Source organism: Lagenorhynchus albirostris, chromosome 20 (assembly GCF_949774975.1).
Source record: "Lagenorhynchus albirostris chromosome 20, mLagAlb1.1, whole genome shotgun sequence".
Classification (NCBI taxonomy): Eukaryota; Metazoa; Chordata; class Mammalia; order Artiodactyla; family Delphinidae; genus Lagenorhynchus; species Lagenorhynchus albirostris.
In genome coordinates, this window is record NC_083114.1 from 29,586,931 (window position 1) to 29,606,777 (window position 19,847).

The window sequence follows — 19,847 nt, forward strand, 5'->3', positions numbered from 1 at the left end:
CTCCTATCACTGTTGGCGGCTTCATTTTTCTCCAAGGGCCAGAGAGTCAAGGGGGTGGATACCCCATCCCTCTGGGACTCGAGGACCTTCTTTGGTCGACCCCGGCGCCCTTCCTCCAGCTTCGGGGTCTTCATCTGGGACATGGGTGCCCACCCCAACTCAGTCACACCCACAGCTATCCAGGAAAGCCATGGAGAGAGAGCCCCGGAGTTGCAGCTGGACCCCTCTAGCCATTTGTTACTGAGAACCCAAGTCGGGAGGGGGGACGAGGAGTAGAAGGCTGAGTGTCCCTCGCTGCTGGGCCCGCGGTCCTGGAGGAGGGGCAGGCGCAGCCCCCTGCCCTGGCACCGGCTGAGATGAGGTCAGCCCACAGCTGTGAGAGCCAGGGGGACGCTGAGCACGGGCGGCCCAGGCAACTCCACTGTGGTCAGAAAGGAATGTCAGAAATGAGCTGAGAGGCAAATAAAAAACTTCCAAGGCTGTAATTTCAATGGAAGAACAGCAGGTGGCCTGTGAGGAGGGGTGCCTCTGGGCTTCAGAGCCTGTCATTCATTCAGGAAAGGACAGGCTGGGCGAGGGGAAGGAGAGAGAAGGCTGGGGGGGGGGGGGCTCTCTGGACCCCAGAACTAGAACTGCATGCCCCATAAGACCCCCAGGCCTACCCAAAGGATATCAGAGCCCAGAAGGATTTCAGCAACAAGCCTTCCAGGCAAGATTTTTGGTAAAGACTAGACACTGAGGCCCTGATGGGGTCAGGCCTGTCCTGGAACACACAGATCGTCCTGCTAAAACCTGGGCCCAGGAATCCTGGCATTCCAGGCACGCTCCCCTGGGATCAGCCTGGCTCTCTGTGCCCCAGCAGGGCCAGCTCCCAAACCCTCTTCATCTTCACTCTCAAAGGCACCCCAGAGACTGGAGGTGGCAGAAGGGAGCCAGGCCATTCCTGCCCCCACCCCACCCCCACTCAAATCTGATTGGCCCCCAGCAGCCAGAGAGAGATTCCTAAAACACTAACCTCACCCCGTCACTCTCCAGCTTAAACCCCTGGCTGGAGGATAAGGTCAAAGCTCCTTGGAGGACCCTCAAGGGCTTCCACGATCTTCTCACCCCTCCAGCCTCACCCAGACATTCCATACTCCCTGGAGTTCCCTCAGATGGTGCCCCCTTTCCTGCCTCCAGGCCCTTGCACGTGGTTTCCTTTGCCTGGAACGCCCTACTGTCCTCCGCTTTACCAGCTAACTGCTGGGACATCAGTTCCTCTAGGCTGCCTTCCCTGTACCCTGCCGCGCGTCTCTGCCTCCCCCAGACCCTGATCTCCTTGGGAGGTCAAGGCGGGGCTGTATTCATCTCTGTATCAGGTGACTCCATAACGCTGGAAATGCACGTCCTGGATGGAGAGACCGAATGAGGCCCTGGAAATGGGCTGGGGGTGGATCTGGGCCTAGCAGAGCCAACCCGGGGCAAAGGGGCACGTGCTCAGAGGTTGGCCCTGCTTCTCCTGAGCGCTGGCCTCTGAGGGCAGCCTTACCCCTGGTCTCACTGTTCACTGTCAGAGCTGACCTCAGAGGCCCACTGTGCAGCCAGGGGCAGGAGGGAGCAGTAAAGCACTGGTGACAGGTCTGGTTCATACCCGGCACTGTGCTAAGGCCCCCCCCCCCCACAATGCCTCATTCAACCCTCACAAGAGTGCTGAGGTGGGGATTAGTATTCCCATTTCACAGATGAGGCAAATGAGGCTCAGAGAAGTTAAGCAGTGAGCCCAAGGCACCTCAAGAATCACAGTTAGGCAGCTAACGGAGGCAGGGTGGGGGGAACACTCTGCCTCTGTCCGACTTCACAACTAAGTTCTCTTCCCTGCATCCACCCCCAGGCCAGCAAAGCCTTCATTTCCGGGTCAGGCCCCTGAACCTGAGGCAAGGGCAGTAACTTGTCCAAAGGTATGAGCAAGACCTCCTGAGCCTTGGTCTAGTGCTGAGGTCATTTTGCCCCCAACTGGGGCTCCCATCACTGGGCTACACTACCCCTGCCCTAGTTCACCCCACCATGCACAGAGGAGGGGAGGGAGGATGCGGCCAGGATATCCATGCCAGGTTGACAATGGGATTCTGTCTCTTATGGGCTCAGTTTTACCTTCTGAAAAATAGGTAGAACTATTCTGCCTAATAGAAACTGAATTTTTTGCAAAAGCATCGTGGGATATTAAAAAAATGTCAAAGGAAAATCATTTAGCCCTGGGCATCATGACCCATCCTGGGCTGCAAGTCCTGCCAAGATCTCACCCAGACCTATCCACTTACCCCCTGCTTTGCCCCATTACAGCCTCTGGTATCACTTGTGATGGAGGACCTCAGCTCTGCTCCCGTCCCTGAGTCGAAACAATGCTGCCTCCTCCCCCCATAACTTTCTAGGCCTCTATCAGCTCCCTGAGCTGCAATCACAGAGGTTTTTCTCATTAGGGGGATGACAGGACACAGCAGGGAAGAGCATTTGTTGGCTTTGGAGTCAGAAATGACCTGGGTTCAAATCCCAGCTCTGTAGTCTTAGGGAAGTTATGAAACCTCTCTGAGGCTCAGTTTCCTCATCTGTAAAATGAGGATGACAACAGTGCCTACCTCACAAAATGTTAGATGGTTTGAATGCGATGGCGTAGGTAAAGAACCTTGTCAGTTTCAGGCATTTGAAGGGCACTTAGTAAATGGTAGGTGTTATTATTATCTATACCTGTATGATCACAGAGTTCTCCACCACCACTGTCTGGGGCTCCCAAGACCCCAGAAGGGGAGATCCACTGGAACAAGTTCCCTGTCCTATCATGTCCCCACACCCCTCCCCACCCCAGGCCTGAGTTATTCTCAGGACCAGCAGCTCCAGGACAAAGAGGCACCTGGGCTCCAACGGCCCTCTTCAAACACAGAGCCCAGAAAAACAAGCACTTCAGAGACCCAGGGACCCAGCTGGCAACCAGCTTCATTTTAAACTTCCAAATTACAGAGTCCCTGATCTGGACGAAGTCTCCAGGGACCTAACTCTTCTGCTTCCAATTATCGAATTACCCCAGAAAAAGAGACTTACTTGCTCCCATTGCTTAAAAATCCCCACAACGTCCCTAGAACAGGGATAGCAAATAGATATCCATTCCATCCATTACTGATGACTGTCTGGGAGTGCTGTTTTGAGGAGGATTCTCAGGTTCTGTCTCAACTTAGCAGGAAAGAACACAGTGATCAGTTAGTAATGTTTGCCATGGGCTCAGGAGGGGAAGTGTCAGTACACGTTCCATGCGTCTGTCATCCCCAATCTGCATCTCCCTTGACTATAAGCTTCCAGAAAGCAAAGGCTGAGCATCGTTTATCTCTATGTCCTGTCCAGTGTTCAGCATAGCATCTAGTCTGGAGTAGGAATTTAGTGTATGTCTGCTCTTGCAATCTTGAAAGTTCTCTTTGGTATCCAGCTAAAATGCCTCTTGCTGCAGTAGAAGCCTGTTCCTGGTGGAACAGTATACCGAAGGGTCCAGTCAAGTTTCCCACTGTGTTTGTACTCAATCCCAAACCCTGATCCCCTTCCCCATTGCCTTGCGTTCTGAGAGGAGATGGATTCTTACCGGGGAGGTGGAGTGGGGGGAGCCAGAGGGTAAGGCCTGTCGAACATGTGCATGTGGTAGGCTGGAGGGGAGTACACAGGCGGGGGTTCCTCGTCAGAGCTATCAGGTTCCAAGGTCCTTTCCAAAATCTGTATCCGAGATGACAAAAAAGAAATATTAACAATCCTTCCTTGAATTTAAATAACATTTAGACAAAATCAAGTGTGGGCGAGGATGTGTAGTAAGGGAACTCTGCTGCTGCTAGTGGGAGTGTAAAGTGATATAACCAGCACTCTGCAAAACCGTTTGGCTTCCTGTACTAACGCTCAGCACATGGGCTACTTCTGAGCCCACGATTCCAACATACACAGCAGACGTGAAAGCTCTTCTCCCCAGAGGGAAGCTCCATGCAGCATTAGCCATCCAAGTAAGGTTCAAAACCAGGCAAAACATGGGACTTCCCTGGTGGCACCGTGGTCAGGACTCCACGCTCCCAATGCAGGGGGCCTGGGTTCGATCTAGATCCCACATGCATGCCACAACTAAAAGCTCGCAGGCAACAACTAAGGAGCCGGCGAGCCGCAACTAAGGAGCCCGCCTGTCGTGACTAAGACCCGGCGCAACCAAATAAATAAATAAACACGTGGGGGTAAAAAACAGGCAAAACAAATTTACAGGGATTGCAGTTGGAGCAGCGTGACCTCTGGGGGTGGGGAAGGCTGAGAAGGGGCACAAGGGGGATTCCAGGCTCTGTTGACGTTTCTAGATCCAGGTGCTGATGAAACATCACCGAGCTGCATATTTGTGGCTCGTGGACTCTTCCGTCCCTGTGTTACTTTTGGTAAATAACTTTAACATCATTCCTGCCCTCTCTCAAAGTACTTCCACATCGATTATGTCACCTGAAGCTCAAACAACTGGGCAACGTAGGCTGTGGATCATTACCCCCATTTTATAGATGAGGAAACTGAGGCCCAGGCTGACCGATTAACATGGCAAGAGCCACACACTGTTCCTACAACTGAGTCTTTAACTTAGATGTGGTCTCTACAGCAAGAGTGCCTCCTTCAGACACAAGGCCTGCACACCCAGGTTGGATTCTCAGGGAGATAGCAGCAAAGGGAGAGCCCAGGCTCTTTCTTGGCCTCCTCTCCTCATCCAGGAGCCAGAGAAAGGGGCAGGAGAAGCCAAGGCTGGGCAAGGGCCAGGCTTCCTGCCATATGGACTGACCTGAACACTTCTGCAAAGGAGTCTGGAGCAGGAGGAAGCCATCAACCTGGAGAGCCCAGGCCATATAACCCCACCCCCGCGCCCTCCTCTCCAGCTCTGTGCCCATCTCCTCCAAGACCAAAGAATGTGGGAAGGGCTCAGAGGCTGTCAACTGGCCCAAAATTCGAACCCCAAGTGAATTTGCAGAAATCACTGCTAAGATGCCTCTGCACATCTCTGCCCGAGCCCAGCCATGCCCAGGCACCCAGTCTCAAAGGGACACCACGGCGGGTGGGCAGGTGGGTGCGTGAGCACGCACGCGCGCGCGCGCACACACACACACACACACACACACACACTGCCACGCTTTGTACACGTACAGCCAGCCTGACCCAAGGAGGCCTCCTGCTCTGGAATGCACTAACGTTCTTTCCTTTGAGGCAGAAAGTACTTAAACAGATGCTTTTGCAGAGAAAGAAGAATGCAGCTGCTTTTCGGGCCACTGCTCTCCTTACCCCAAATTTCCACAAGAAAAAGAGAGAGAGAACACTGTCAACTCCAGCCCTGCTCACTGACACACACTTGCACAACCTCCAGTGCCCGGCACACAAGTGCTCTAAGGGACAGGGTTCCACGCTGGGGCCTGTAGGCCGAGCCCCTCCCACTCAGTGGCTGGCTTGGACTGTCCCCCCCTGAAGCCGGTGAGACGGGCGAGGAGGAGGGGAAGCCTCAGTAGGAGTTGTTCCCAGAAGGAAGCCGCTTGGGGTTCCTCTGACTGGGGCTCATAGCAGCCCCCCCTTGGGCTCAGAGAGATAGGGCCTCCACAGCCGCGCAGGGGGGCTTCCTCCCCTCTCAGCCGCTCCTGCCTCAGCGCGGCCTCCTGGGGCTACAAGAGCCAGACGCTCATCAGAGGCTCCTGGAGCAGAATGAGGAAACACCAAGGAGGCAGACAGCAGGCCAGGCACGCTCCGGAAAGGCTGATCCCCAGTCTCCAGGGAGAAGTAACCCCAGCCATGTCTCTGGACTCCGCCCCCCGCCCCGCCCCCTCCCCTCCCCACCAGCCACAGTGAGGCTGTTCTTCTGGCTCTAAAGGTGCTGAAGTTTTTGGTTCTGTGGCTTCCTGGCTTAACTCCATGTGGGTGATGGATGCCTGCCAGGTGCTCTGGGGGCCAAGGTCTGGGCCATTTATCTGACAGGAGATATTTCTCTGTGGCAAGGATACCCCTCGGGCCAGCCCACCATCCATCAGCCCCCAGAGAGGGGGCTTTTTCAGTCAGCAGTTATTGTCATCCCAGCTGCTGCTCATAAATTTTCCGCAGCACTTTCCGCTGGCTCAGGAACCGCCTGCCGATGGGCCCACGCAGAGCTCCAAAGATGGGGGGTTGGGGAAACAGCCAAGGAGGGGTGCTGAGAAGGGGCTCAATCCGGAAAGCAAGATTCTTGGGAAAACAGAAGCGCACACAGTGCAGGCCCATCCAGGGCATCAGGCAAGCTTTGCGGAGGGTCACAGGGCTGTCGGTGCCATGAACAGAGAAGGAAATATGATCCTACCTGCCAGACTGTCAGAACAAATGAGACTGTGGAAGGGGGTCAGCGTTTGCAGAGAACTTTCCTTCCAGCTCACACTTAAAGGATGTACCTGCACACACATACACACACCTCCCTTTCACAAAGAAGATCTGGTTTTTCCAAAACTCCCTCCACTGGCTAATCCAGGCAGAGCCAAGGAGTGCTCTCCCGGGGAAAGAGACTAAAGAAAGCTGCGCAAAGACAGCAGCAACATTCATTCATTCAACAAACACTCCCCGAGTGCCTGCTATGTGCAGTGACTCCCGGGTGCTGCGCGTGACACAGGGATGAGCCAGATGCCGTTGCCCACAGGGCTTCTCCTCCACCCGGAGAGAGAACTCCCAGGCAGCAGCCCTATAGGAGGAAGAGCAAGCGGGCTTTGCCCTACAGGATGACTCTGATGAACGGAGAAGAGCCACCTGCAGGGCTGTGTTGAGAAGGACTCTGAGGCCACATCTGGGTCTAGGTTTCCCACTGTAAACGGGGGTAATAATAACGCCACTTCACAAAGTTTATGAGATTCGAAGAGATGATACACCTAAAGCATGTAGGATGGTGCCTGGCCCAGGCTGGGACTCAGTGAAGAGCAGAGCTGAATCCGATCTGCTGGGGCCTTCCGTCCTATCCACGGCTGCATGTCCCAGATGCCCCTGTGGGCAGTGACCCTCTCGTTGAAAGACTCTGAGTGCCCCTTCTTCACCCAGCACTGCACGTCCTGCTGAGACTAGGGGCTCAGACATCTACTGAGCTCTTGGAGGGGCCGAGGAGGACTGGCCACACCCAGCAAGTGGGCCTTGATGCAGTGGGGCGGTCCCTTCGCCCTCAGCCACCTTCCTGGAGAGAGGAGGGAACTGCTTGGGTATCGCTCGCGCCTCGGTCAGAGGAACTGAACTTGCAAGCTCTCCTCCACGGGTCCCTACGCTCCAGAACACACCACACTCCTTCTCAACTGCAAGGCCTCCTGGTCTCTGAGCACTCTAGGATCCTCACAGAAGGTCCTGCTGCCAGTTCCCTAACACTCCTGCTCTATTTCACCTCCGGGCCTTTGCACAAGCTGTCCCCTCTGCCCACACACCCACCTTTCCCTCACTCTTCACTCTTCCTCTGGGAAGCCATCCCCTCCTCTCTGTTGCTTCCATTTCTCCCATCCTAGCACTCACCCCTCCGGGCTGCCATTGCCTGACACCTGCCTCTAGTCCTCGCTGGACTGTGAACTCTGTGGGGACAGAAACTCTGACTTGGCCTTGGCGGGTACCTGGAGGTTCAGAAAATACAGACCAGACAGCTCCAGCCCGGAAGTGGGGTTCGGGACGTTGGGGTGGGGGCTAGGTGTCTACATTTTGAACAGGCTCCTTCATTCTGATGACCCCTGACCCAGGGTCTCGTACCGTGCCTGGCACAGCCCCGGAGTAGTGCTCAGTGTTTGTTTAGTGACCGCATGAATTTTGCCCATAAAATAAGGCCACGGGCTGACTTGGGTACGTTTCCCTGGGAGAAATAAGGCTGCTTGCTAGGTAGAACCTAGACAGGAGTATAACCCAAGTCCTCTAACAGGTTCAAACAGTTGTTGGAGCTCCTGGGAATTATCGGGGCCGTGCCCCTACCTCCGGGGGGATGCTGTCCTCCGAGTCCGAGCTGTCCTCGTAGACGCTGCCGCCACCCGCCTCCAGGTTCATCTGCAGCAGCTGGTCGATGGTGGCGTCCACGGCGCCGCTGTTGGCACGCAGCACGCACTCGATGATGTCGTAATCCATGTTGGGGAACATGGTCTTGAAGTCGTCCATGGCCTGGTTGAACTCGAGGCGGCGCACCTGGCGGGCGGGCCGGCTGTTGTTGAGCTCCTGCGAGGCGGCCGCGCTGCCCCCAGCCCCGCGCGCCGCCGCCGAGCCGCCGCCCCCGCCGCCGCCCCCGCCGCTCCGGCGGAACAGGCTGGTCATCTTGCCGAGCCGCTGGGGGAAAATGTTTCCCGCCGGCGCCGAACCCCCTCCCCCGGGTCCCTGCGCCGTCGCCGCTCGCTCGGCGGCTTCTGGAAGCTCAGTCCCGCGACGGGCGGGGTCCCCGGGTCAGGAGACAAGGGCGCGGCATCCGGGCCTGGGCCGTGCGGGGCTGGGCGGCTGGTCATCCACACCCCGGGAGCATCCTGGGTCCGGCTCCACGGACCATCCCACCTGAAACCGAGGGAGACAAGAGTCAGGGGCAGAATGCAACGAACTCGGCGACCCCCGCCAAGCCCACGGAAGAACAGCTTCTTTCTGCTTTCTCTCCAGCTGCAGTAAACAGCCACAGCTCTTTACCAGTTAGCAAGGGCTTACATCCTGACACCACTATGAGGTAGGTGCTATCATCCCCCTTATGCAGAGGCACAGACCTGAGAAAGTGGAGGAGGCGGGGATTTGAACCCAGCACTATGGCCCCTGAGCCACTGGTCTCAACCACGACACACACTGCCAAGGACTCCTAGAGACTTGACTGGGGCAGGAGGGGCTCTGTATAGGCAATGTCCTCCCCCTCTGGTCTCCAGCCCATCCAGTCTCTGCTTTCCTTAGCTCCCTCACCTCAGGGCCCCACCATCATGGCATCCACTTGTGCAGAGCTCCAGTAAATCTGCAACAGAACGCAGTGCAGCCCACTCAGAACCAGGCCTGTAAATCACTTCTAAGGTAGCACTTCTGCTAGTGCAGGTAACTGAGAGTTGAATGTGTCCAAAAACATCAAGTTCTGACTTTCTCATGCTTATCCCAGGATGTACGGTAGTTTTGCTAAGTGTAGAAAAGTGGCAGCTTTATTTTAAGGGACTGTTCCAGCACAGGATATTCTTAAGTCCTTTTCTAGTACTGGGGGTCATCATCTTAACAGATGATAGAGAAGAGCTGGTGTGAGCCAATCAGCACGATCTTCCTTGCCATGATCTCCACAGTTAACTGATGATGAAAGGAAGACCAGACCAGACCAGACCGTGTGGAAGGTGCAGTGGGAGCGCCCTCCCTCACCCTGAGGCCGGAAGACACATCACTACCACTGATTCCTTCTGTCCCTAAAGGCTAGTCCCCTCACAGGTAAAAATGGGGCTTCATACTGTCCCCCAGTGCCTTCCAGGGCCACCATGCTGAGATTCTTATCTCCTTCAAACCTCCACCTCCTTCGAGGGACGTGGAAATTGTCCGGGGCTTATGCTCGGGGGCTTGCTGGGTGGGTGTCTGCCTAGTCCCAGGGAGGCGGGCTGTGTTCAAGAGCAGGAAACTAGAAGCACATGGGCCCCATGCAGCCTCCGGACACTGATGTTACAGAACTATAATCCCCTCCCACCGCCAGAGAAAACCTCTTAACACTGGAATATCTACATGCAGATACATTTTTCTATGCACATACTGCCATAAGTATGAATTCATTTTACTGAAATGTGATCAGACCATAAATTCTACTATGCAACTTCCTTTTTTCCACTTAATGATTGATTGTAGCCATCTTCTCATGTCAGAACATAGAGATCTCCTTCATGGTCTTTAATGCCTGAGTAGTATTCAGATGACTGGGTGAAGTATGACTTATTATCCAACCTCCTCCACCCCATCGCTTCCCAGACGAGCGAGTCACAGCTCAGAGAGGCCAAAGCCATTGCGCAAGGAAGCCCAGAGGAGTGACCTCAAAGGATCTGTCCAAGAAATGTGTTATGAGGATGAACACAGGAGGGGAGTCAAGTGTGACGTGGCCTCCCACAGCTGGCTTTAGACACCCCAACTCCCCTCACCCACACCTTCCACCCGCCCTGACACACTGTAAGGTCAGAGGATGCTGCCAAAACACCCTCCAAAGCGGGGCTCCACCCTGGTGTCTACCTTTGTCCTGAGTTCTGGAAACTTGCCCTGAGGCTTCTAACAAGGACCTCAGGGCCAGGAGGCCCCAGAAGCCGTGCCCTGGGCTGCAATCTGCTGTCCTGGTGTCGTCACACATGGGGGTCCGTGCCTTGCGCTAACGCGTCTGGAGTCGGCCACCTTCACCACCTTCGCCCTCCCCCTCGAGTAATTTCATAAGAGAGATTGAGGGACCTGGCTCTCACTTTGCCAAGGGCAGCCCCTTGGAGAAAGAGGCCAGGACCTGATCCCCCCCGACAGAGGAAGAAGGAAGATGATGGGGTCCACGTTTTCCCCATTAACAGCCCTCTTTACAGGTCCCTTGGGCTCCGGGCCTGAGTGTCGGGAAGCCCCCAAGAAACCTTCTTGCCCTCCTACCATTTAAGTAAGTGCCCTGATTCAGCCCCAGGCTGCAACTCCCGCTCTGCCGCTCCAGCTGTGGGACCTGGTACCCGTCCCCTGTCCTCTCTGTGCCCAATCCCTCACCTACACGAATGGGGCTTCCATGAGAATTAAACAGGATAATCCTCAGCACGGTGCCTGGAACGTGGTTAGCTGCGTGACTGTTGTTGCCGCTCCCCACAGGGCCGGCAGAGAGCCAGGGGCCGTTGGCGTGCCAGCCAAGCTGCTCCTGGAGTGGATGGGGCGGGGGATTCTAGGCGGTCCTTCCCCAGCATCTGGATATCAACCCCCCGAAATTCTGTCAGCCCTTGGGAAGGAGATACCGATCCTCACAGCCCCAGGGGAGGCTGGGCCGCAGCAGCTGCTTCCATTTACCCCAGGTGCAAAGCCTTGAAAAAGAGCACGTTGTGTGTCTGCCGCGACATGAAAACGGCCGACAACGCTACAGCCTGCTGCACATTACAGATGAAGAGCCGAGGCCCAGGACCAGAGGAGATGCCCAGGACACAGAGCAGGAGCGGTAAAGCCTTGACTTTTCCGTCAGAGAGCGTTTCTGTGGATGAGGAGAAAGTGGCTCAGAAACAGTAATGGGAAACAGGATTCAGTGTAGAGAAATGCTATTTTCATAGGACTCTGCAAGGACCCACGGACTCCCAAAGCCAGGCTGCCTACAATTAACACCAGGAGGGGTCGCTGTGAGGGCCCCCACTTCTCAGAGGACCATCTCCCCAGCCCTCGCTGAGCTCAGGTGCAGAGGCTGAGGCCAGGGCTGAGGTTTGGCCAGCGTGGCTGGGAGCAGGGAGAAGGACTGTCCTCAGGGTCAGAGTCATCCGTGCCAGGCTGCCTTCTACAACCGGCACAGCTCAAATGAAAAAAAATTTTAAACACATGAAAAAATGAAGTAGGCAGCTTAGGTGTACGAGCTTGTGCCAGGCGCTTTCACATTTAATCTTTTTTTTTTTTACAACTCCAGAGACAGATGTTATTGTCCCCACTTTATAGCTGTGGAAACCAGTTCAGAGAAGTTAGGTAACTTGTACAAAGTCACACAGCTAGTGTGTAGAGAAGCCAGAACTAGGAACCCATTTCCTAAGAGGCAAAAATGCCAAGTCAGGCTTGCAGGGCTAGGAGCGGAGGAACCTCAGAAAGGCTCAGGAGACGGCACAGCCTGGCTGACATTCCAGCAGAGGAAATGTGACCCAGACAGCACTGGCGGAGGGAGGGCAGGGAGGGGGTCTGTTGGCTCTGCCCCAGAACTGGCTCTGTGACCTTGGGGAAATCACTCCTCCGCCTCTCTGAACCCTGGCTGCTGGGCACTGGCAGGGAAACAGAGGGAGATAACCCCTGACTTCTGAAAAAGGAAGTGAATCTAACCTGCTGAGCCCATTAGACCTCTTGGAGGCAGACTCAGAGGCTCTCCTGAATTCACAGGTTGTGAGCAACCTGGGGATTGGGAAGCAGAAACCCCACACCTGTCCTCCCCCAGGTCCCAGGGAGCCAGGCCTTCCGCCTCCCCAGAAAGGAATCCAGGCCTGGCAGGGGCGGCAGACAGCCAAGCTTCCCTCCAAGTGTGTGTAGACAGCCAAGGCCTGAGTCACTCCCGGCCTGGCCCAGGGAGGTGGGCCAGCTGCCCGAGAGTCGGAGAGTCATTCTCCCGACTTTGCCCAAGGTCATCCCAGCCAGTCTCCTGCAGGGCCAGGTAGGGCCCACATGGGGGATGTGAGAGCCCAGGAGCCAGAATGGATTCCCATTCTGCCTGGGCCTGGTACGGCTGTGTGACTTGGAGAAATTATTTCATTTCTCTGAACCTCAGCTTCCTCATCTGTCAAAGTTGGGATCATACCTACGTGGAAGGGGTGTCGTGATAGGATTTATACGGGTGCCTCAGCATAGGAAGCACCCAACGAGACAGGTTGGTGCGACCTCCGGCCCGGGTCTTGGCCCTTTTCCTGAGCTATACTCAAACCTTGAGTGATCTTATCCAGTCCCACAGCTTTGACACTGTCTACACGCCGAATATTGGCTCCCACATGTCTCTCGCCCTGAGGTCTCCCGGGAACACGCCCTTGAACTCCACACTTGCACAGCCGACCCGCTGCCTCCACGTGGATGTCCAACAGCAGCTCCAACGTAACTTATCAGGTGGATGAGTAAAGAAGGGAAGGAAAGAAGTTGGAGTGCAGCAACTGTGGGTTCCCTTCCCCTCTCTTCCTTCTCCGGCTCATATCAACGGTGGGGACGGGGTGCTTTCTCCATTTCCAAAGCCCTGTCTTCTCTGCCTTCTCATTCAGTCCTCACAACAAAGCTATCATTTATACAGGGTGTGCATTATTACCCCACTTCACAGACGAGGCGACCGAGGCCAAGGCTGCTCAGTGACACGGTCAAGGTGCCTGAGCCCTCTGCCGCCGGGCCTGAGGGCCTCCTCCCTGGCACACAAGGCTGGTCTGTTGGTCTTCTTTCCAAGCCAGCGACAGCTCCAGCGGGCAGGAGCTCGACCCCCTCCAACACCTGAATTGATACTCTGCTGCCTCCCAGGAGGACCAGGACTCAACCCCAGAAGGTGGGGATTAGAAGAGGAGGCCTCAGGAGGAGGTATGGGGCTGGGAGGCCAGAGGTCCCAGTTGCCAACACTTTTCTGCACGCCCCCCCCCCATTCTTCTGAAGTGACTACCCGAGGCCAGCTGTGTCCCTGCACACCCCTGGCTCCCTCCTCTAAAAACTCCCAGGGACAGACCGGATCTTGTGATCTATCTGTAACTGCTGTGATCACAGCCTGCAGAGGGACTCGCTGTCCCTTCTTGCATAAGATCTGGGCCCAGCCCAATGGCACTACCATTCCAGGCCACTAGGTGGTGTCCCAGGGCTCAGGCCACAGCTGCTCCCAGGAAAGGGCATACAGATCAGCTTCTCTCCAAGAACTCAAAAATCAGCCCCACCCCCGACTCTCGGGCTGACTAAAAGGAAGAGGAGCCACCCAGCCACTCCAGGGATCTTAGAATCCAAGACTGGAAGAGTTTCAAAATAATTTATTCCCAAGGTGCGAAATACAAGGCGCACACGCCACTTATTTATATCCTGTGTCCTTGGCAGACATCACTAATCCATCTAGGTATTGTCCTATGGAACCCACACAGCCTCAGAAGCCTTTTCAACTCAGCCCTCTGGGCAAGTCACTACCAAGTGATTAGAACTGGCAGGCAAGATACACCCTGCTTGCCAGCCCTTTCATTTCCCGTATGAGAAGACCAGGCCCAGGCTTATTTTGTCTCATTAGGAATCTGGGCTGCAAAAGCCAGCAGGGCCAGAATGAGGTCATATGACCCCTGGGATGCTTGTGTAACCATGGTTAAGTCCTGGGGAAACCTCAAGTGGGTAATGGCAGTGTTAATGGAGAAGCCGCTGGGCCTGGGGCAGCTGCATCCTTGTCCAACTGTCACCTCAGACGTGATGGGGGCAGGGCACAGGGAAGTCTGCCTGAGCTTCTTGGCTTCTGAGCTAGAGAGGCCCCAAAAGGGGAGAAAGGAGGGCGGGACAAGAGACAGAGAGAGGCTGTCAGGGTCTGTGTGTGTGTGTGTCCGAGTGTGTAAGTGTGTGTGTATGCGCGTGAGCACCCGGCGGGGGAGGGGGGGCGGGCACAGCCCTGACAGAGGCGCCTTGTCCTCCGGTCCCTGCACAGTCTTGTTTTCTTCCCAAGCTATTAATGTCACTGCAGCTTCAAACGCCCGGTGACCTTTAAATGCCGAGCCTCCTGCTCCAGACCAAGGCGCGGAAAGGGCTTAATGGAAACTCAAACGGCCACAGCTGCTGGGGCCGCAACAAAGCCAGCCTCATTCATTCCCGAGGCACCGGGAGCTGCTGGGCAGCCACACCTGTGCCCACCCCCCGGGGAAGGGGGTGTCAGGAAGGGCAGAGAGGACCCTCGGGCACGGCCACTGGGAAAAGGAGGCCTTATTGGACCTAAGAGAAGAGGAGGAGGAAGAGAGGGAGAGGCAGACTCAGTTCTGCCATGCCCGGCTGTGTGACCTTGAGTTAGCCACTTACCTCTCTGGGCCATCCCCCATCAATTAGTCCAATCTAAGGCTGGGGCAGGAAAGAAATCCACCTACCCCACTAATATCTTTTAAAAATCTATAGGAGAAAAAAAACGAAAAAAGATGTTTTCTTTCCTAATTTTTCTCTCTCTTGCTTCAACTTCTGTGGGCAGGTCTATAGCTGCTGGGGGCTGCTGGGTATGGACTAGGGCAAGAGGTTTCAAAGGAAGTTAATAAGGTCCCTACCCTATGAAAGGACTGGCCCCAGAGCTTCAGTTCTAAGGACACCATTGTTCATCTTTGTTCCTGAGGCCCAGACATTGGGCTTGGTTGCTGTAAAAGGGCTGAGAAGTCAGCTCTGCCTTCCAGTTGAAAAGATCCAAGATGAAGCTCCTCAGGCATGAGTAACATGTCATTTGTTCGGCTCATCTTGGTAGAATGACGGTAATAATAGCAATAATGATAACATACCACTTATCGCCTGCTTCTTTATGTACCAACCACTATTCCAAGTGCCTTATGCCTGTTAATAACTCTTTTCATCCTCTCTACAGCCCTAAGAGGTACATATTACCAATGCTATTTCCACTTTATAGATAGAAAACTGAGGTACAGAGGAGTCGAGGAATTTGTTCAAGGTCACACAGCTAAGTGGCCAAACTGATCTGACTCCAGACCTGGCACTCTTAATCCATCAGGCCTGACCCCCTTTCTGCATTCCCGAGGCTGAGCACGGAGTCAGGCACACAGCAAGAACTCAGTAACTGTGAACTGAATTGACTCCTAATGGGGCAGAGTTGCCCCTGGAGAGGCTGGGGGTACCTGGTGCTCATGTCCAGGGAAGAAGGGAGGAGGAAGGAGTCCAGGCAAAGCCTACCAGAAGGAAAGACAGAACCATGGCAGTTTCCTTACAAATCCCTTTTCTCTACTCCACCAAGGTTGTCAGTTGCCTGGGCAACCAACTGTTTTCCATCTCTACCTGAACTGGTTGGGACTATTTCCACAACAATCCGTCTCTCCATCAACAAGCGTTACCAGCTCGGCCAAGACACTCAACCCAGGCGCCTGGGAGGAGATCAGACTTCAGTTGACAGAGGGGAAGCTGCTCCCCGCTGCCCCACCCAGGGACTGCAGCCTTGCGGAGCGCCTCTGGGCTGGCAGGAATGTGTTTGTACCTGGGACCAAGTGCAATGGCCCAAACTGGGAGAAGGGGGCACTGGCAGCTCAGGTGCCAGGCAGTGAAGCTGGGCTGGCTCCAGGCATGAGCTCTTGCTGGCCCAGTTCCAGCTCCTTGGGAAAGAGGGGCCAGCTGCCCCTCCCCGGGCATGTCCTTCAGGCGGTTAAGCTGAAGGCCCCTCCACAGGCTGGGCCTGCATGGTCTGATGCTGAGCCCTGAAGTCTGGGCAGGAGATGTCTCTGGGCCCCTGGGACAGGTGGTCAGTCAGTGATGCCACATAATTCAGTATCTGAGCATGCCCAGGGAGTCCAGGCCAAGGAACCAAGATTAGGGAGGGGTGCTCAGAGCAGAGGAGGGTCCTGGGAACTGAAGTCCCAACTCCTGTCCCCTTACCCCACACTAGCACACACTTTGCACCCACCCACTGATCCATGAATTCCACTTCTATGGAATTCATATAACACATTTGATGGAACACTATACAGTGGTAAACAAAAATAAGGCATCTCTGTATGTCTCTATGCCCAAGACCTATTGCTTAGGGGAACAATGCAAGGCACAGAAAAGTAAGTATAGTCTCTATACTATAGTGCATTAGGGTATGTGTATGTCTACATATGGAGAGGGTGAGGGAAAGGGCTCTGAAAGGATTCATGAGAAACTGATACTATAGGCTTCCACTGGGGAGAATTAGGTCATAAGAGACAGATCAAGAAAACTTTTCTCTGTAAATCCTTTGGTACCTTTTAAATTTTGATTCATGTTCATTAATTTTAAAATTATAAAATAAGCAGATAACCTACAAAGAATATCAAAATGATAGCTCTGCCAGTGATTTTCTGTTCTCTTTGCATATGCATATTATCTACAATTGACATGAATTACTTTTTAATAATAGTCATAGCAAATATCTATGAGCACATACTGTGTGCCACACACTTTCTAAACACGTGGCATGCATCATCTCATCAAAGCCACCCCACAGTAAAGCAATTATACCCATTTTACAGATGAGGAAACTAAGACTCAGAGAGTGTAAAGAGCTTACGCAGGGTCACACAGTCAGTGACAGCGCCAAAATGTGAAGGCAAACAATCTGTCCCCAGAGTCCATGCTCTTCTCAACCTCCGTCTTACACTGTTCTCTGATTTTAAAAAACCAAGTCAAACCAAACCAAAAACAACTGAATGATGACAGAAAGAAATCTTAAAAGCACAGAGCCTCCAGGGCTTTAAAACTTTTGTGATCCTTCGAATCCCAACTCCATCCCTCCTACCCGGACTATCTGGGCAAGCCCTCCCTGGCCAGAGCCTCAGCCTCAGGGCCAGGGCCCCACCTATCTCCTGGGAGGGTTGCAGGGTACACAGAGATTCCCGGTGGGCAAGGTGATGGCTGATGCCACAGCTGTTTCAGGGGTCAGACCACAGTGTGGAGGGCCCACCGGAGCAGCGCAGTGGGGCGGGGTCTAGCCAGGAAGCTCCCCGTGGAGGGGAAACCACAAGTTGGTTTTTACCGGCGCTGTGTCTGGGGTAGGAGCGCAGCGGTTAAGGATGGGCTTGAGCTCAGGGCTAACCCCGGCTTCCATCCCGATCACTGCTGCTTGGGTGAGTGGAACATCTCTGAGTGCGTTTCCTCATGTGTAGAACAGGGACACCTGTATCTCCTCAGACAGGTTCCTGAGGGGGATCACGTTCTCTCAGTCGGGGCAGCCGTCAGTAAGACTGTCTGTGTCTAGAGCCTGGCCCAGGAGTCAGGCCTGGGGTTATGATCTTTTTTTTTTTTTTTTTTGGCTGCGTTGGGTCTTTGTTGCTGCGCGTGGGCTTTCTCTAGTTGCGGCGAGCGGGGGCTACTCTTTGTTGTGGTGCACTGGCTTCTTATTGGATGGCTTCTCTTGTTGCACGGGCTCTAGAGCACAGGCTCAGCAGTTGTGGCGCACGGGCTTAGTTGCTCCGCGGCATGTGGGATCTTCCTGGACCAGGGCTCGAACCCGTGTCCCCTGCATTGGCAGGTGGATTCTTAACCACTGTGCTACCAGGGAAGCCCCTGGGGTTATGATCTTGAATCCAGCCCTGAGCGGGGAGAGTATGCAGCATTAAGGCTCTTCTCAGGTGCCTCCAGGACCTCAGGCTGGGGTGCTCTGGGACCCCTGCTTGGAGCTCCCGCTGCTGCTGGGAGCTGGGCTGGTTTGACAGGGGCCTGCCCCCAGGGAGGGGCTCCGGGCTGTGCAGCAGGAGCACAGGCACACAGAGGGCCCTTCTCCGAAGTGCTTCCTATAGCAGCTGGGGAATGCAGGTCCCGGGCTGGGGAGCAGGGGCTTGGGGAGGGGCCCAGCTTCAAACAGCAGGAGGCAGCTGCAGCCCGAGGGCCACCACCCCTCGCAGGCAGGCAGGCAGCCGGGACACCATCAGAAATTCCGCCCCGCCCAGACAGCAGATGGGACTGTTCAGAGCCACTTACCAGGCCCGTGCTACTCTCCCCAACCGCAGGCTGCTCGCTCCCCCGCGCCCCTCCTCTGCCACCGCTGGGCTAGGTATCCCTCCCCACTTGTGGCCCTCCCTCACCCACACTGCTCAACTCCAGTACCCACGTGCCCACACATGCCCTCAGGAAGAAACCCCACGCTCTCCCTGCCAGATGGTGTGTGTTGCCTGAGGTCAGAGCTCAGTGGCCACAGAGCTGGGATCTGAACCCAGATTGTGGCCTCCCGGGCCAGCGCCCTGTCCCCGTGTGGGCGTGCACCCCAGCGCAGCGGCGCACAGCTCATGCGTCTGCTTGTGCCACATACACCAGCTCCCTCCAAGCCTTCACTGCACAGGCGGGTGCCACAGATGCCTCAGGCCCTCACAGCCGGGGGCCACGCTCCCTTCCTTTAGATTTTCCTGAACCCTCCCGCCCAGCCCAGGCACTCAGTCCACTCCTCTCTTCACCCAACTTGGAAGCTGTGTTCTTCCGCCAGACTGTCCTACACACACGCTAACGTGCACTAACCGCCCCCTCAGCCTTCCCACGGCCCACCCTGCAACCCCTCCCTTCGCTAGGCTGACAGCAGGGCCAGATGAGGCCCTGGTCCCTCTCTCTCTTCCCCAAATGTGCCCAGAATGGTTTTTACAGCATCAGGTGCATCAGTGGTGAGGGGTGAGGTCAGGCTGACCTGATTTGCAGCAAATCTGGCCAGAACCAGAACCTGGAAGTGGCACACCCTGGCCCAGAAATCAGCTTTCCGGTTCCCTGCAAAACCAACTCCCAGATGGGAGTGAAGGAGGGCTGCAGGCCCGCTGGGGCTGGTAGCCCTGGCCCTCAAATCTGACAGTCAGGGGAAGGGGCAGGAGATCCTGGCGGTCCCAGAACCAGCCTGCTTTGCCTCCAGGGGGCCTCAGTCTCCATCCCTAGAAAATGGAGAGAAAGAGTCCCTGTTCAGTCTGACCTTCCCCATCACTGAAACCTCCCAGAGATGCAAGGACATGCGTTGGGGTGGGGGACGGATCAGAGCCAGAGAAAGGCACCACCAAGCTAGGTACAAACCATGGTGACACCTCTGCAGAAGGGGGTGGCTGCATCCCAGTCCCCCAGGGCTGGAAGGACCTGGACCCTTTCTTTAGCTACAGAACCGGAACCCTTGTCCTCAAATGACATCCTCAGCAGACATCCATTCCATAAAGACATAAAGCAGAGGCCTGCCCTCCCCTTCCTCCCCCAGCAATTAGCGATCAGAGAACCTGCCATTTACTGAGTGCTGGGCTGTGCTTCCCGTGCACTGTGTTAATCCTCACGATAATCTAGTACCGCAGATTATTACCTTCTACCACCATCAGAGCCATTTTACAGATAGGGACAAGGGGTCGTCATGTGTGACCTAAAGGTCGTCCAGGGCTGCACCGCATCCAAATTGCATGGCCTCACAGGAAAGAAACCAGTGTGCTGTCAAGTCTTCTGACACACCAGTTTCTTGCAACCTGCTTTAAAGCCTAGGTTTAACCAGAGCTGTTTGCATCTCTGCCTGTTCCCCGCACTGCTACCGGCCTGCT

General features: G+C 55.1%; 1 protein-coding gene across 4 annotated transcripts in view; it reads right to left on the reverse strand.

Moving 5' to 3' along the window:
- The window catches only part of CUEDC1 (CUE domain containing 1), a 76,652-nt gene that overhangs the window by 12,213 nt on the left and 44,592 nt on the right, over positions 1 to 19,847 (reverse strand). For 3 of the 4 annotated variants that reach the window (XM_060135944.1, XM_060135941.1, XM_060135943.1), the window contains exons 1-3: positions 16,871 to 16,966; positions 7,963 to 8,526; positions 3,602 to 3,729 (exon numbers count right to left, since the gene is read on the reverse strand). In XM_060135944.1, coding sequence (XP_059991927.1) covers positions 3,602 to 3,729; positions 7,963 to 8,295 — 461 coding nt within the window. In that variant the 5' untranslated portion in view covers positions 8,296 to 8,526; positions 16,871 to 16,966. Of the gene's footprint in view, positions 1 to 3,601; positions 3,730 to 7,962; positions 8,527 to 16,870; positions 16,967 to 19,847 lie in introns of those variants that run through there. The other variant, XM_060135942.1, reaches the window with a different exon arrangement.